At 42.0% G+C, this 17854-nt stretch overlaps 1 protein-coding gene across 1 annotated transcript in view; it reads left to right on the top strand.

Moving 5' to 3' along the window:
• TMBIM1 (transmembrane BAX inhibitor motif containing 1) overlaps positions 1-17826 on the top strand; it is a 48632-nt gene extending 30806 nt beyond the window's left edge. Inside the window, exons 3-12 of the mRNA XM_083153700.1 lie at positions 403-488; positions 1429-1493; positions 2758-2811; positions 2901-2951; positions 3736-3775; positions 5944-5981; positions 7191-7278; positions 8074-8169; positions 13299-13352; positions 14992-17826. Coding sequence (XP_083009826.1) covers positions 403-488; positions 1429-1493; positions 2758-2811; positions 2901-2951; positions 3736-3775; positions 5944-5981; positions 7191-7278; positions 8074-8169; positions 13299-13352; positions 14992-15138 — 719 coding nt within the window. The 3' untranslated portion in view covers positions 15139-17826. The remainder of the gene's footprint in view (positions 1-402; positions 489-1428; positions 1494-2757; positions 2812-2900; positions 2952-3735; positions 3776-5943; positions 5982-7190; positions 7279-8073; positions 8170-13298; positions 13353-14991) is intronic.
• Positions 17827-17854: the final 28 nt, after the last annotated feature.

Raw genomic sequence — 17854 nt, 5'->3', positions numbered from 1 at the left:
CCCCCCCCCCCCTTCCTCTTCCTTCACCCCAACTCAAGTTCAGAATATGCAACACAGCAGTGTAACAGGGAGAGGCAGAGGTTGGCAGGGGGAGGCAGAGTGTGAGAGGAAAAAACAGTGGCTGACAGGAAGAGGGTGACTGGGTTAGGAGTGGACCCCTTAGTACTCAGGGACCCTGGGGCACTGCACCTGCTGCACCAATTGTAGTTCTGCCTCTAGTGTGTGCCACATCTGAAGCTACTAAGTAATGGTCGGATTCAAGTTAGGTTACATGCACAGGGGTGCTATGGCACTGTGTTCACTAGCAGCTTGTCATTATGAATCACCTGTTTGTTAACAAATGATAGTTAGAAATAGCTTTATATTTAGATACCCTGTAACTTATGAAGCTCCTCTCTGCAGGTGATGCAAATACATACAACACAACGGATGTGGAACAATTTGGCACATTTAATGATAAAGCCGTTCGTCATGCTTTCATCCGCAGGGTAAGTGGTCACCTTTGCTGTCATTTACAAGTAGTTACCATTATTTTATTAATTATAAGGTGACAATATATTCATCAGAAACCAGAAATAATTCTAGACAAAGGAAGGGAGGGCACTAATAGAATAATGGAGAAATTTGATAAGTCATTTGACAATCATACCTCTTTCACATTGCAATGCTGGATCAGACATGGGGTCTCAATCCCAGGTCGGACCTGGGTCCAGCACTTTCACATTAAATCAAGTTATACAGAGGGCGACCCTTGTTTAACCTTTCTTAAAACTCGGGTCAAATTGCCAGGTTAGTCAACCTGGGTTATAAGCTTTGGTGCTTTCGCATTGCACCTCGACCCAGGTCGACACGTCACCAACCTGGCAATTACCTGGGTCCCATATGCGGAGTGAAAGAGGTATCACGCAGGGATGTGCAATTGTCAAATGTTTGGTAATAACAATAAGATTATGGGGGTGATGTACCCAGCCTTGGAGAGTGATAAAGTGTTAGAGAGGAAGTTCCAGCCAATCAGTTTGTAACTGCCATGGAAGCCCACAACATGGTGTAGTGACCATCAGTTTAGTCTTGGGAAAAATAAAGGTTATACCCTACCCCAGAAGTTATACCTGGTGTCCAACATGTACAGCGTGCCCCATCTGACCTGTGGCCACTGATGGACTAGCACTTCTGCATGCCTTGGTTGGAGCACAGGATACAGCATTCAGTATCACCTCGTTACTGCCGATACGCAGCATCCTCTGCACCAGTTGAATTATGGCCAATCGGTGCATGTGTTTAGCATGTATATGTTTTTGTGGATATTATGGAAAACGTTTATTAAGAATATTACACTTCTGGGCTTGTTGTTTGTTGTTGCATTGATTAATCACTATTTCTTTTTTCACTTAATATTGTTGGCTACCAACTCGTGTTCATCTCTTCCAGGTTTACGCCATCATATCAGTCCAATTACTGGTCACCGTTTCCATCATCGCTGTCTTCACCTTCGTGTAGGTTACTCTCATGTTCACTTTTTGGTACTGGTACTACATTGCTCTATAGCTACAAGTCCTCTCCAATTCACCTTCCTTATTATAACAGAAGCTCAGAATGTAATACTTCAGATGGGTTTTATAATCATGCTGTGTATACTCCCCTCCCTCCCTTACCCAGCGCTGCTGCTGCTGCGCCGGGCTCTCCTCCTCCCTGCACCCGGAAGAGGATCAGTGAGGAGGAGGTCACAAGTCCAGACAGCACAGCTCTGTGCTGCCCGGACACAGGTGAGAGGTGGGGGCGGGGCGGCGGGGGTCCGTGTGGGGCTGCGGTAGAAGCCCATAGGCTTTTATGGGGCATCGCCAGATTGTAACCCGGCGGGGGATGCTTACATCCAAAAATGCAGTAAAAAACCCAGAATCTCCCCCACAATGAGGAGGGATAGGTGCAGTAAGTGGACAGAAGCTAAAGTGTTCCTGATCTAATGAACTTGCACTGAAATGTTTTTTAAGAGAGTACAAAGTGTCCAGCATTCCTGATCAGACTGTGGGGGATATTCTCTAAGCTAAAAATGCGGTAAAACACCCGTCATCTGGGTTTTTACCGCATTTTGGGATGCTGTAAGCATCCCCCGCCAGGTTACCGCGGCGAGGGGCATCGCCAGAAAAATGTGGTGATGCCCCATAGAAGCCTATGGGCTTCTACCGCAACCCTCCGTCGCCCCGCGCCGATCCACCGCCGCCCCGCATCGCCCCCCCTCTCACCTGTGTCCGGGCAGCACAAAGCTGTGCTGCCAGGACCTGTGACCTCCTCCTCCCTGCACTGATCCTCTTCCGGGTGCAGGGAGGAGGAGAGCCCAGCGCTTAAGGGAGGGACAGGAGAGCCACCGGGTCCCCATGGAACCCGCTGACTCTATCGCAAAGGACAGCTCTTAACGCAAGAGCTGTCCTTTGCCATAATTATCGCATATGTTACTGCGTATGCGATAATTATAAATGCGAAGTGTGGCGATAGGGGGCGGAGCTGGGGTGCGGATGTTAGAGCATCCCCCCTGTGTTATTTATGTATAAGAACGTCCATGCTACCACAGAAGAGGTTAACAATACTGAACTATTATGCTTAGTGTTAATTCAATTCCTGTTCTGACCAGTGGTCATATTGTTTTAAATCTCTAAAGTCTTTAGTGTAAGACCTACATGGACCATAGCTACATATTCTTAGAAACCAAACTGAAGCTGTGTTATCAGTTCTTATGAATGTCTGACTTCTGTCTATGTACAGGGAACCGGTTTACACCTTTGTGAGGAAGAATCCAGCTGTCTACTATGCATCATAGTGAGTACATACAAGCACATAGCACCCTGTATATGCAATATGTGCTGACGTCCACCCTAATATAACAAATTGTTCTTCTTATTCTGCAGTGCTGTATTCTTTGTCACATATATAGTTCTTGCTTGCTGTCAGGGGCCCAGGTGAGTTTTCATTATGTCTTAATATGTAAGTATGTACTTAAGGGTCAATTATTGTCACCACATTCAGCTGAACCCGACAGGGTAAATGTGGTGTAATTTAGGCTATGATGGGGGTGTAGTAAAGCAGGTGGTGACATGAGAGCATCCACCTAAAATTGCTATACCAGCAGTAGTGTAATGGACAGTGGTACCTAATAGAATTTTAATGGAAGAGCCGATAATTCCTTACCCTATAATGTCAGCTGTCATTGATCGTTCTCCTCACACAGTGGGGCAGATGTTTTAAGCCTTAACAAGAGATAAATGCAAGTGTGATAACGAGAGATAAACGTCCAGCCAATCAGCTGCTAACTGCTATGTTACAGCCTGTGTTTGAAAAAAGTCAGTAAGGAGCGGATTGGCTGGAAGTTTATATCTCGTTATCACACTTGAATTTATCTCTTGTTAATGCTTAATACATCTGCCCCAGTGATTGAAAGTTGAAGCTCTCAGAGCCTTCTGGCACTTGTAGTCATAGGCATTGTCATATTGAAGCTATTACTTCCCTAAGACACTGGGAAACTAGGGAACCTGTTGGAGGAAGATGGGAGGTGAAATGAGAATCTCTTCTCACCTATTATTATACGATCCTGCTTATGGAAGGAATTACCTAGTAAGTCGCTCTTAAAAAATATCTTCTCAAAGGACACTTTTCAGTTTTATATTCCATGAGATGTCCATTAAGGATATGTATAGTACAACAAGAAGAACATCCGCTTATTCTCCCCAACTCTTCACCTTGCAGGAGACGCTTCCCATGGAATATAATTCTTCTGGCTATCTTTGTAAGTATCTTCTTATTCATTAGATATTTTCTTACCCATGGAGATCTACTCTCCCACCAGTAATTGTATCCATGCTGTCTCCATTTCTGGTAGTGTTCTGGAGATCTCTCCAGCATAGTCTCTGGTATTGGCACACATCCTAGTGGTTCACTATTGGCTATTTAATGTCTCTGCAGTAAATAATAAATGTTTCTAGGAGACTGTGCACTTGATTGTGAGGATTATAGAGCTCCATAACTGTTACCCTATCGAGTATGCGAGCACATCTGATCTGCTTGTCGCGAAAACAATAAGAGGCTGATTCTGATTTGGGAACAAAGGAAAAAGAGCAAGATACTGTACATCTGAGCCATTTCGCACTACATGTGTGGTAAATACTGGCTGCTGTAACATGTAACCCACAAATTCTGGACCGCTTTATGTAGATGTCAGCTACGACACGCCCCTCCCAATCTAAATATTTCATGCTCTTTTTTTCTCCAAATGTCTATACTACACAGTTTTCTAGGAAAACACTTAATTTCTTTGCAGATACAGAGGCAATCACCAGAGAATAGAGACATGTTGCATAGTATTTTAGTCAGCAGTAGCATCTTGTGCATTCTATTTGCTCTGTTTTGCAAAAAAAGACGCTATTTAATGTTAAAAGTCACAAAAAAAGATGCTTAGCGAGTCACACAGAGATAACAGGTTCTGACTTGTATCAAATGGCAGTTACATAAATGTGGACACCTCTGTATCTTCTGGGGTTTATTTTTTTTTTTAAATAGTGGGTGGCCACCACTATAAGGCTCTCTAATTAGATTGCCTGTAAAAAAAAAAATAACCTGAGGTGAAACAAAATCCTTGATACTGTAAAGGTGCCCACACACTAGAACGATTTTTGGGCCGATTGGCCGATTTTCGATATATCGGCCGATATTTACCGATAATCGGTCAAAAATCGTCCGATGCTCGCTCCCGTGGATCTTTTGCTAAATCTTCTGATCTTACGTGCTGCACAAAAGATCAGAAGATTTAACAAAAGATCCATAGGAACGCACACGGGATCTTAAGAAAATTCTTTGGTAAAAATGTGCGCTTGCCTGAAATCTTTTGTCCAGATCGGACAAAAGATTTGAAGGCTAATTTATGCGCACATCTTAAGATCGCAGATCTTTCTAGTGTGTGGGCACCTTTAGTTGTGGCTCTCACTGGCTTATTGGGACTAATTGATATAGATTGTAACCTTTCATGCAGTGCCCTTCTACCATTTTGACTGTAGCTACCCAGTTTGTTTTATTACTGTTTCCAATTGTAAAGTGTAATGGAATTTTCAGCGCTATATAAGAAACTGTACATAAATAAATAAAGACTATCACCCCCTACATAGTGTAGTATGTACACACAAATATGTCACCCATAAGTGTGCACTGTCCAAAGAAAAAAGTGTTTTTGACAGATGCAAAAGTCTTCTTCATCAATCCAGACAGATCAAAGTTAGTAGGCGGCGTAACCAACTCGCCATTTAACTAATGGATATGTGCACATAAAAGTCTCATATAACTGGCAGCACTGCTCCAATGTTGCGTCTTTGGACTCATTTAATTTATATCCACTTGATATGCCATTTAGGTTGTTTATATAGAACCCAATACTTCAGCATTCCTGGCTCCTAGTGATATAATACATTTGTATAATAAGTTATTTATCCAGTCAATTTCTGTAATTATTTAGTAGTTCAACTGTACTAATAGCTGATTCCACTGTGTGAGCAATGGGTTTGCTTTCAGTTCAGTGGCATATAGTGTTGAAGTGAGTTTCATATTGTGGTTCTGTCCACTTAGGACCATACACACTGGGTGATTTTGAGCTGCTTTCAGTGTGTATGGCGCGGCAATGAGCGGACCATACACACTGAGCCGATGTATGGCCTGACGATGAGTGCTCCCGGATCATCGCCAGCCACCGATGTTCACTTGCTGGTATTACCAGCTGAGTGGACAGCTTTCTATAGCGTCCTGCTGTGGAAAAAAAGCACCCCCCTCCTGCATAAATTGCTTGGACGAACTGAAATTGCTCAGTGTGTAAGCAGTTTTCAGCCCAGTGATTTTCACCATCATTGCTTGTATGCACCTTTAGTTGGTGTGTGTGCACATTGTCAATTCTCAGTATTTTATTTTTTGCAGACTCTTGCTATGTCCTTTATGACTGGAACAATTGCAAGGTATGTTTCATCACCTGTTGTACATATGTACATATATACATACTTATAGACAAAGTAATTACACCTAGAACCTAAAAAGAAACAATGCGCTTGCCAAGAAATCTGTGTTACCAAGGTTGTAAATTCATCTTGGGGACATTGGGGTAATGACTGACCTTGCTGCAGGAAGATAAAATATATATATTTTTTCAAATAAAGGCATTATTGCAGTTTCTCCCTGACCACAAAGTGTCAATGGGCTTTATTCTAGTTCGCTCTTTCTGACAAAATCCTTCTTAGATGGACAAAACCATGTGCACTGCAGGGGGACAAATGTAAAATGTGCAGAGAGAATTAGATTTGGGTGAGTTATTTTGTTTCTGTGCAGGGTAAATACTGACTGCTTTATTTTTACACTGCAATATAGATCTCACTTTGAAGTAAAACCCCACCCAAATGTAATTCTCTCTGCACAAGTTACATCTGCCCCCCTGCAGTGCACATGGTTTTGTCCATCTAAGAAGGATTTTGTCAGAAAGAGTGAACTAGAATAAGGCCCAATGTAATATATTTCCTTGATTAATCAACCCCATAGTCATTGCAGCCCTGTCTATCTGGGTTTCGATTTGTGCTGCCACGGGAGCGCGCATCGGGATCGCTAGGTAAAATACCTGTGCGATCTGCATGCGATTTTGTCTATATAGTCAAAATCTCATGCAGATTGTACCATTAGATGCATTTTCCTAGAGAGAAAAAAAAGACGTCTGGTGCTTGTAATTGCACGGGACCTGGTGACTCACTCACACCAGGCATCTCTTGCTGCATGGGGTATTGACCTAGATGAATGAGGACACATCTCTACAATTTCTTTTAAGAGACACATCCAAATCATTTGCATGTAATGAATTCTACAGTTTCACCACCCTTACAGTAAACAATCCTTTCATGTATATGGTGAGATGGTAGTTCATCCATTCACAAGTAAGAACCCTTTAATTGACCCATCTGTTTGGTCCTTGGTATGAAATGTTTGTTAAAAACAGCAGTGGGTATGAGCTATTAGGCAACTGGTAGCTGTCCACACATCCAGTTCCACCACATTGAGAAATCCCCCACCTCTTCCCTGGATTTAAGTCTAGTATCTTTGTTACACAACAAAGGCTTTTATTATGCAGATGCTTATTCTCAGCAGTGTCTTTTCTCTAAATCCTTGTCCTCTGGTCTTTCCAGTTTTTATAGTTCAAAAGCCGTTCTGATCAGCATTGGAATAACAGCCATAGTCAGTATCGCAGTGACCGTCTTCTGTTTCCAGACAAAGGTGAGGTGACTGTATTACATGTGCTGTAGGTGTGTGCTTGATGACTGTCTTATAGACTCCTCCCTTTGCATACTTTGTATCAACATTTTAACAATCAAGGAGTGTTTTTTTTTGGTTTCACGTATAGAAAACAAAGCACCTCACTTGTAATTATCCTCACCCATTCATTGCTCTCTGAATAAAGAACTACCTATTTTAGTAGGGGTAGCAATCAGAAGCCACAGACATAGCAACTTCTGATTGGTCATGGCACAAATATAACTGTTCTGTAGGTTTAGGGTGTGTAGCATCATTCTATGCAGTAAACTGAGTCATTTAAAACTATTTCTTTAGGAACACTTTTATATAATAAACTGTGAACCAGGATACATTTAATATCCCGGAGCTCAGGATCCTGGGGGTCAAAACAGTGACCATGGCATCCCGAATGCGAGAATTCCAACGGGCCGTAGTACCGGAACCCTCTCCCCCTAACCCACCCAACCCGCAGGCTGACCCTAACCTTCCCCTCCCATCGCCGGCCACCCGCTCCTGCTCCCTGCTTACTCACTTATCGGGTGACCACTAGATGGCACCCAACAAAACAATTCTAGTGTTGCCCTGATCGGGCATGCACTGCAGCCGGTGCTGACATGTTCTGTCATTTTGACAGACTAGTATCATCTAGTAATGGAAACCCCGTTTAAACGCAGATTGTATTTACCTTTTAAAAAAAATGAATTAACTGATATGCTGTAAATGATTGTTAAGAACACTTTGCTCTTTAATCTGATTTCTGTTTTTGTTTCTTGACAGGTGGACTTCACTTCCTGTGCAGGGCTATTTGCTGTCTTAGGGATTGTCCTCTTCATTACAGGCATTGTGACCGCCATCGCCCTGTCATTTAAATATGTGAGCATATCTTGCTTTATGAAGTTACCAGTTGTGTGTGAGGGATTTGTATTGGGCACATTTTCTTTGGGGAGAGGACAACTAGGATCAATTCAGGGAGCAAAGCAAACCCCAAAAAGACCAAAATTAGGAGTTTCAGCACAAGTCATCCAAATAGTTACTCTAACAGGCGTGGCTCAGGCTGACTGGGCCAACCCCCAATAGGTCCATAGCGTGGATTGTGTGAACAAGCGCTTCCTGGATAGCACCATGGTATTAGTGGAGAAGGGAGACGTTAATAACATTCATACCATTAATTGAAATAATACCAGTTGTTAAGTAGCCTTCACTAGAAAAATAAAAGTAAACCGTGTAAATGTTTAGTCACTGTATGACTATGCACCTGCTGGTTGTACAGGTGATAGGATCATTGAGCCTAGTGCCTGCTTTCATCCACCATGGAAGGAGTTAGAGGCTGAGGTTCAGCCTTCAGGAACTAAAGGTTACCTCATTATCCGGGATTGGAAATAAGCAGGGGATTCCACTTGTACAAGCAATGGGATCATTAAGCTAATCACATTGAACAGACTTCCCTTCCCCCATCCTCTTACCTTATTACACAACTCAGGATCTCGCCGAGCAACAACATCCTATTGCTAAAGAAATGATCAAATTATAATTTGTAAACTCCTTCAGCAGTTCCTAAATCTCTTCACAGCAACAGTAACAAATATACAGTATCTGCCGATTACTAGAAGGCATGTTGTGACTATTCCCATGTCAGTCAGGTGTTGAACTTCCTCTGCCCAGACACAGAAACATAAAGTGCAGTCATGGTGCCAGCTATGTACAGGAGCTGCTAGAGTTAATTTCATTTAATGAGCAGCTCTGGGAGTTTCTGATAGAAGCAGATCAGCTGTTTGCTCCCAACAGCCCACGCCAGTGATAACATGGGCTGCCCGTGCTCACAGGAAGTGTGCAGAAACAGGAAGCATGGGTGGGCCACCATTATGCTGAAGGATTATACAAGCAAATTATTTCAACTGCAAAGAAAGTGCTTATGACATTTCGTGTGATTGCATGTCTTGGCGACACACCTTGTCCAAATGTGATATTGCATAAAAAATTCCCTTGCTATTTCTGTTTTGAGTAATATAAATAACTACAACTATAACGAATGGCAGATGATAATGTGCTTGAAAGGGCTCATTCAGATAATGGGGTGTATTCAATGATTTTTGCGAGCAGTGATGACTGCTCGCTGTCACATGTCGCAAGGTTCAGCATTCAACTGACCCCCTGCACCTGCCATTTCCCTCTCACTAAAACAGTGAGGCCTGCGGATAAATGCAGCAGTATCCCTGCATTAGCCACGAGCCTCGCTGTTTGGGGGAATCCTCTCAGTCCTGTGACAGTGAGGATTCCCCCGGAATGTAGAATAGGGTGAGTGGCTGGCGCAGGGGTTAAATGGCGAGGGTCACTTTTTTTTTCAAGGATTCCCGCTGTTTTAACCCCCTCGCCGGCTGCATTAAATACGGCTCAATGTGTATTGGAAGAATTAATTCCATCGGTTAGTGATGCATTGCAAAAGGTCATTGGATTGAGCCCTAAGCAGGGAATTTATAATAAGCTGCGTAAAAATGCTAAAATGCAACTAGAATGACGACTGTCCGTGAGTTTTAGTTAGGCTGTGTCTACACATTGCGTTTTAGTAGGATGCAATTGAACAGCATGCAGTTTAGCAGGATGCAGTTTCTTGTGTCTACACATCGGGGGAAATTTACTAAGATGGGAGTGCTATTTCACAAAATAATATGTTGCTATGGGCAACCAATCAGAATCTACTTATTTATTTATCACCTTTTAGATAATAGTATCTGATTGGTTGCCCATACCAACATCCGATGTGAAATGGAACTCTCAGCTTAGTAAATTTCCCCATAATTCCGCAAGCCTGTGTATATATCCTCTTGAGTAAGCATCCTGCTAAACAGCTCCTGTCCGACTGCATCCTGTTAAAACACAATGTGAAGACGCAGCCATAGAATTAAATGTGCAGGGTCCTTCCTGCTAAATGGTCTCTTTTAAAAAGGACCTCTCAAAACACAATGTGTAGACGCAGCCTCAGTTGTGGAAATTAAGCCTCATTAACTCTTCATAGGATTTAACAAGGCTTTTTTCTCTCACAACCCTGAGTAGGTAAAAGTTTTGGTAAATCCTTATTTTAAAGTAATAATGTCAGGACTTGGTTCAGATTCACTGGGACATTACCCCTCCCCTAATGTTTTATTAGGCATTTAAATATTTTTTTTTTATTTGCTTAATTTGGGCAATAATGCCATATTGTCATTAGGGTGATAGTATGCAACATTCGGAATAATGGGTTCATTGATGTGGGGGCAGGTATATGGTGGTGTTGTATTGATGACACAAGTGTGTTTTACACATTTTACCTTAAATGTACAAATAAAGTTACAGGCATTTTTATCCACCCTAAATGGGTATCCGGACTCATTATATATTGACTCTAGGTCTGCAGTCGTTAGGACGACCACTAATGACATATACATGGTCGACACTGAAAAGTTCAACACAAGTTTTTCATGTTTTTTTTGTTTAGACCGACTTAGTTCATTCTTTACCATCCAAGTGGACATAGAGTGAGAATAGAATAGTGAAAAACTCACATCGACATTTTCGATGTCGACCATGTCAGTTGACCTTTTGCTTGCTGACCTTCTGTCTACCTTGAGTATGTCGACCATTGACTGGTGTTGACGTACCCACTGTCGACCATTAGTGGTCGACCTAATGACTGTCGACTTAGAGTCAATCTATCATTTATACCATAACCCCCTAAATTAACCAATAGCATTTCATTTCCTTGAATACTTCATTTCCTTTATTTTTTTAATGAAAGTATTTGCCATTAAGCACCATTTACTTTGTTTTCAGCCACATAAATACTGCTAAGCTATTATCCAATATTAGTTTGCACTTTGTTGAGGTACAGGCCAATACAGGCCAATTTCCTCATTCTTCTCCACAATGAACACAGCATAGAAAATGACCAGGTGAACAGTTTGTACAATTGGATTCAGCAATAATCGGGTCATTGGGTCGGCAGGCCTAATGTCGACAGTCAAAAGGTCAACATGGGTTTTTCAGGGTTTTTTTCCTTTGAAGTTGACGGGCCGACAGGCGGTATTTGATGCCCTATCATCCACTAGGGTGTGGAGGAAGAATAGAAGTGTGCCGAGCCCAAAGCAGGGCGAACGCAGCAAGCCATGCATGGGGACGCGGTGCACTTTTTCTGTGTCCATGTCCACTGTATTGACATTTGGGCCAAAAAACAGTAAAACACCCATGTCGACCTTTTGTCTGTTGACCTTTTTCATGTGTTGATCTTAATTTGGTCGACCAACTGGATTCAGTATGAAATCCCGGCGGTCGGGATCCCGACGGCCGAAATCCCGACAAGTGGGGGACGTGGATCGAAATGACCACATTGTAAAAGCTCTCAGTCCATTTTGCAACTGTGTAGGCCAGTGGTTCCCAAACTTTTTTGAATCACAGTGCACTAAAGTATCAGTATTTTTTTCATGGCACCCCTAGGCCAAAAGTTTCTTATTGAGAAACTCAGAGAATTTTTTCTCAGTTAATTGTGTGGTGTATCATCCGTAGGGTTATATATGTGTGAGGCAGGGCTGGTGCAAGGAACTGGAGCGCCGTTCAGGGGGGGGGGGGGGGATTGTGATGCGGCCGTAGCGTCAGGCTCCAGGGAGGGGGGGTGGGGGTGTTGGAGGGAGATGCGGGCTCCAGGGGCGGGGGTAGAATCACCCACCATGCTCCCAGGTGCTTTTCTCCTGGCTCCTGCTCTCCTCAGTGGCGCGGGACCCTTCCTGTTCCTGCTGTTGCTGCTCCTCCTGGCTCCTGCAGCTCATTACCGTCCTCCAGTGGCCCTGGTGTGAGGAACATGATTTGCTTCTGTTTGTCAACATATTTTAGGATTAGAAGCCACAAAAAGTGGTTATGCCAATTAAATTGTGCAAAAATAATTTGAATTGGTCTTGGATCACCAACCCAAAGCACCCCTGCAAGTGTCCCAAGGCACCCAAGGGTACCACAGCACACAGTTTGGGAACCACTGGTGTAGGCAATTTAATTACCTACACAACATTTGTTATTTGAATTTATATCACAAATATCAGCGACGCTGGCATTTTTAGCGGATATTTTTGCGCATCTCGCACAGAGGGGTTAATAAACCACAAAATCAAGCAAATTAATCAAAGTTACATGTAAAATGTGATGTCATCCCTAAGTGTGGTATAACATTGATTATCAGGTGAATATTCCTAGATGGCCCTATGGGGGGAAAAAAGATGCATCTCCTGTTCAAACAATATTTAATGTAATCGGAAGGTGTGTCCAGTCATTAGATCTATAGGGGGAAATTTACTAAAGGAAATTTGTAAAAAATAGGTGTATTTGTATCCAGAAATACACTTATTTTTGACATTTACTATCCCGAAAATACGGCAATTCGTATTCATATTGATAGCACGTCAATACGATTACGAATTGCCATATTTTCGGGATAGTAAATGTATAAAAAAAGTGTATTTCTGGATACAAATACACCTATTTTTTTTACAAATTTCCTTTAGTAAATTTCCCCCATAGTGTCTAGGTCAACAGTAAAAAACGTTGACTACTATTGGTCGACATGGTCAAAAGGTCGACATGAGTTTTTTTCAAGAGTTTTTTTTTTATTTTTTGTTGTAAAAAATAACTTGTTCATACTTTCCCATCCGTGTGGCCATACAGTTAGTTTATATTAGTGTGCCCAAAGCATGGCGAGGGGATACGGTACACTTACACGGTATCCTTGTCTACAGACACAAAAAAAGCTCATGTTGACCTTTTGACTGTAGATCTAATATACCATAACAGTCATCTTTCACCCCATAGGCAAAATATTTGTAGGAATATGTAAATCTCAGAACAGCTCCGGTGTATTTCTGTATTCTGGTCATTACAAAGACAATATGTATGTGAGATAAGATGTAATGTGTTTTAGGTTTGTTTATATTTGTGTACCCGGGTTCTGTACACCTATAACCTGTTTGGTTGGTCTTGTCTTTCAGATATACTGGTTGCACATGCTGTATGCTGCTATTGGTGCCGTATGTTTTACTCTGGTGAGTATTCTTACTTTCACTGTTTGCGCAAGTTTTCATTGGGCACTGAACATCTGTAATTTGCATGTGGTCACAGACTCTTTTACTGACACATAGTATAATCGATTATATGGGCCTGTAGTCTAAACATGTATGTGAGAAACATGAGGCATATATCATATTTGGAGAATGCTTCATGTGTGGCCTAGTTTTGTGAACAGATTGCATGGATTGTGTTGGCTGTTACTGTGAGAGGTAATTGTCAAAAATAGTTTATTAGGAGGAGAGATGGTGTTTGGAGCATACTTGTCATTAAGTTATCTGATCTTTTTGATAGAGGCTAAAGGATGCAATCTAGATGGGTTTTCCTATGAGAGCACAGCTTCATGTGATACCTCTTTGTAAATACTGCAAACCAGCAGCTGTCTTTGACTGAGCAGGGATAGTTTAGCTGTGGTTTTCCAGGAGCACGGCAGTAGGGCATACGGTCATTGGGTCTACAGTATGTCGGTCGACACCGTTAGGTCAACATGGGATTAGGTCGACACAAGCATTAGGACGACAGTGTCTAGGTCGTCATGGGGTTTTTCTCAGCTTTTTGAGCCAACATCCACTAGGGCATGGAGGGAGAATAACAAAGTGTGCCGAGTGCAGCGAGGCACCGTGCCCAAAGCATTGCTAGTCATGCGGTGCACTGGAAACTGTCCATGTTGACATTTGGGTCAAATAACAGTGAAAAACCTCATGTCGACCTTTTGACTGTTGACCAAGACACTGTCAACCTAATGCTTTTGTCGACCTAAACCCATGTCGACCTTGTCCCATGTCGACCAACATGCTGTAGACCAAACGATCCCAACTCAGCAGTAGGGCATCCCATACCAATACAGACATTCGTTATATTTTTCCCAGAACAGACAGGTCCTCTGGTGCTATTTTAACTTCCAAATTTGGGAAAGTGGCGCATGCAGAGTGGCACCTCTTTTGTGCATGCAAAGTACAGTACTGAGTGTGGTCTGATCTGGAACATGAGGTTCCAGCAACTAACCTGGCTCACTCTCAGACTGCATTGCGAGCGAGAGGCGTGCTTAGTATGTATCTTTAGAGTAGCTGAATGCCCACGGTTATCATAAGTCCTGACGGAAGGGAGTTTGATGCAATTTTCTAACTTGGTGTGTTTGAGACATTCTCCTCCTATCTGGATAGGGAGGGGGGGGGGGGATTCCTTTTAATTTGCTATAAGGATGTCCTTATTTTAAAAGTCCCCTTTTAACCATGGCAGGTTTATAGGTCCATGCAAACTGGACATTTTGCCCAGCGTGTATGGATCACTAGGCTAAAAAAACGCTCAGTGCATACATTCACCCTTTTAGCAATTTCCCCCAGGGTGGTCGGCTATTCCTAGCAGGGCACTATGGAAATGGAAGCTGAGCGACCCTGTGTGTATGGACATGAAAAGCATAGTAAATCCATATTTGAATCTTGTATTTTAGTTGTATTGGTCCACTTCTCCAAACTGCACTGCACCTGAGAAGATCTTCCATACATTTAATTATTTGACACATGGTATTATTATGTAAAGTTGTCACATGCTAATAGAAGTGGAGTGGTCTCCTGTGATCAGTGTTTCTTCTAATCACTCTTCTTGTTTCCATGACAGTTCCTTGCGTACGACACTCAGCTGGTAATTGGAAACCGGAAACATGCCATTAGTCCGGAGGAGTACATCTACGGTGCCATGCAGATTTACACAGATATTGTCTACATTTTCATTAACCTGCTGCAGATTGTGGGCAGCAGAACGTAGAACAATCTCTTTCCTGCAGTTCTGAGTGGTCTCAAATTCTTATTTTCCCAGTGAGGCTCCAGTTGTTTCTTGCCCTCACAGAAGGGTTGTTGCCATTCTATCTGCTTCAGAAATAGTAGGACTTGGGGAGGGTAATAGTCAATATTCCATGTCTAACCCTATCATTACACTTTATTAAGGAGCCATGGTTCTACCTACCAGCTAAAACTTTGGAAAACCTATTGCACTGCTGCCATCTTGCAGGAAAGATAGAACATTGTGGTAAGCTGTCCGTAGCTGCAGGAGACATAGGCACTACAATCTATTTATGTTACAAAATGTGCAATGTGGCAGCCATCGACACCCAATCCATTTCATAATCCCGGGAATGGCCATTTTATTACATAGCACCAGGTTCTCTTGGTGACATTGGCCTTATTAGTGGGTGAAATTCCCATATAATCAGCTAGTGCATATCTGGTATATATAAATCCATATTGTTATGCTGTGAGGGCCCATGAAATGCACATGAAAGCTAATTGCAACACAGTCATCTATCAGCGATGTAACAATGCACACATGCAACACATACGTGACGTAACTGCAATGCAGCCGGTGGGTGCTGCATGTTTGGATTTACATACTGTAAGTTAATCATTCAATAGTTAATAGCCTAAACCAATTTAAGGAAAAGCTATTGACATCTGCACCTTGTATATAAGTTTGCTACTTTTAATTGTTGTAGATGAGTATAATTTGTATGGCTGCAAGGAGTACTATGTACATTGCCTGTGGTACACCACAGATTGAGATGTATATCTGTAACTATTGTGCACCTATGGTATATTCCGATTAAGATACTTTTAAAGTGGATAAGTAGTATTGTTACAGGCTGTCAATTTGCCAAATGGCTGAGAGCCCCCTAACAGGCTGTGAACACTGTTGCATTCATACTCCAAATAAATTCTTTGAAACACTATCATTCACTATACCAGGGATGGGGAACCTTCGGCCTGCCAGCTGTTGTTGAACTACATATCCCAGCATGCCCTACAACAGTTTAAGCATGGCCAAATAGCAAAACTGTAGCAGGGCATCCTGGGATGTGTAGTTCAACAACAGATGGAGGACTGAAGGTTCCCCATTCCTGAACTATATGGATTAGTAATCTCTATTTAGAGGGATGTGCGGTGACTGTACCTTGCATATAATGGATCACTAGTGCAAATAAAGCACCCATATTCCTACACATGGCTAGCTCTCTGCAACGCAGCCACTGCATAAACTACAAATGACAATGTGAGGCCCACAAAACAGTGACTCACATTTATCTTCTATGTAGTTATAGCATATGACACCTAATGTGCCTTATTGCAAACTTTATACAACTGCATATGCTGTGTACCAATTGCTCAAGGCTCAGTTATGTGTTTTACAGGAAGTTTTAGTTCTCATGTATGTCCCCTGCACACTGTGGATCAGATGTTTTATACACCGAGTTAGTATGCACAAGAATTTTGCCTATGAAACAGGAACATCACCGATGCCCTAATTAATTGCTTTATGCAAATCTCCATGTATATTCATTCAGCATACAAAATGGCTGCTTTTACTTTGTATATAATTTGAAACCCTACACTCCTGAATAGGTTGGCTGCAGAGCTCTGAAGGCACATTAGGAAAGTCTGTGTTCTGGAGGTTTAGTTGTAAGACCAGTGAGAATCAGCGCAATTTTTATAGATTCATAACCTTATATTCTTTGTAAATATGAAAGGGCTTTCTATTGGATTTCTAGGGCATATTTCAGTGTAACTGAACTGACTCCATGTTTGCTTAAATGGCATGTGTTCTACCTTACCAAGGCCTGTGGGTGGTATTGTTCCCTAACAGAGATAGCATATCAACAGCCTCTACTGACTCAGGTATTGTACATTACCTGCCAAATTTTTAGAAAATGTACTATTTAGGCTTCTTATTAGAGCTAATATTGTATACCTACCAACAATGCTATATGCATTTATGATATATAGGTCAAGTATTTAAGTGCCATTTACAAAGTAGTACTGGTTTATATATACCATTTTATCTCTGAGAACTTGCTGAACCATGTAAATAAAATGGTCTGTAGTAAAGAATAAGTTACATAGTTTGACTTTTTACTAGTAGTGGAGTAAGACAAATGACTGATATCTATGAGAGGAGATTTATGGTTGTTTAAGATGTTGCGTTAGTTTGTATTTATTTGTAACAGAGACCTTGTTACATTGGCTCTGTCCAGTGCACTGGGAACAAAGGGATAATGATGTGGGGCCAACATGCTAAGCTTGAAGAGTGATAAAGTACCAACCAATCAGCTCCTAGCTGCTTTGTTACAGACTGGGATTGAAAAATGCCATTTAGGAACTGGTTGATCATTTATCACTCTCCAAGGCTAAAGTACATCTGGCTTGTAGGAGTACAGTGACCATTGTGGTCACAGATTGTGTGGCTGTGGGGAGCCTGTCACACGCAGTAGGATGTTTCACCTCCTGATCACACCGAGTCCCTAATATGTAATAATCAGAGCTAACAAAGAAATGCTCTGTATCCATTGTCATCACTTTTTGCCAGAGGACGGTATGGGGAGAGCTGGTAACAATACGTGCTGAGTGTGAACATGTACATTTCTTTGTATTTCCTATTTTGAGCAAATAAAGTTTATATACTGCAGCTGGTTGTCCTGATAACGAATGTTTTC

Source organism: Crinia signifera, chromosome 7 (genome assembly GCF_055691185.1).
Source record: "Crinia signifera chromosome 7, ASM5569118v1, whole genome shotgun sequence".
Classification (NCBI taxonomy): Eukaryota; Metazoa; Chordata; class Amphibia; order Anura; family Myobatrachidae; genus Crinia; species Crinia signifera.
The sequence above is the reverse complement of the archived record's forward strand: the minus strand, read 5'-3'. Positions and strand labels throughout refer to the sequence as shown.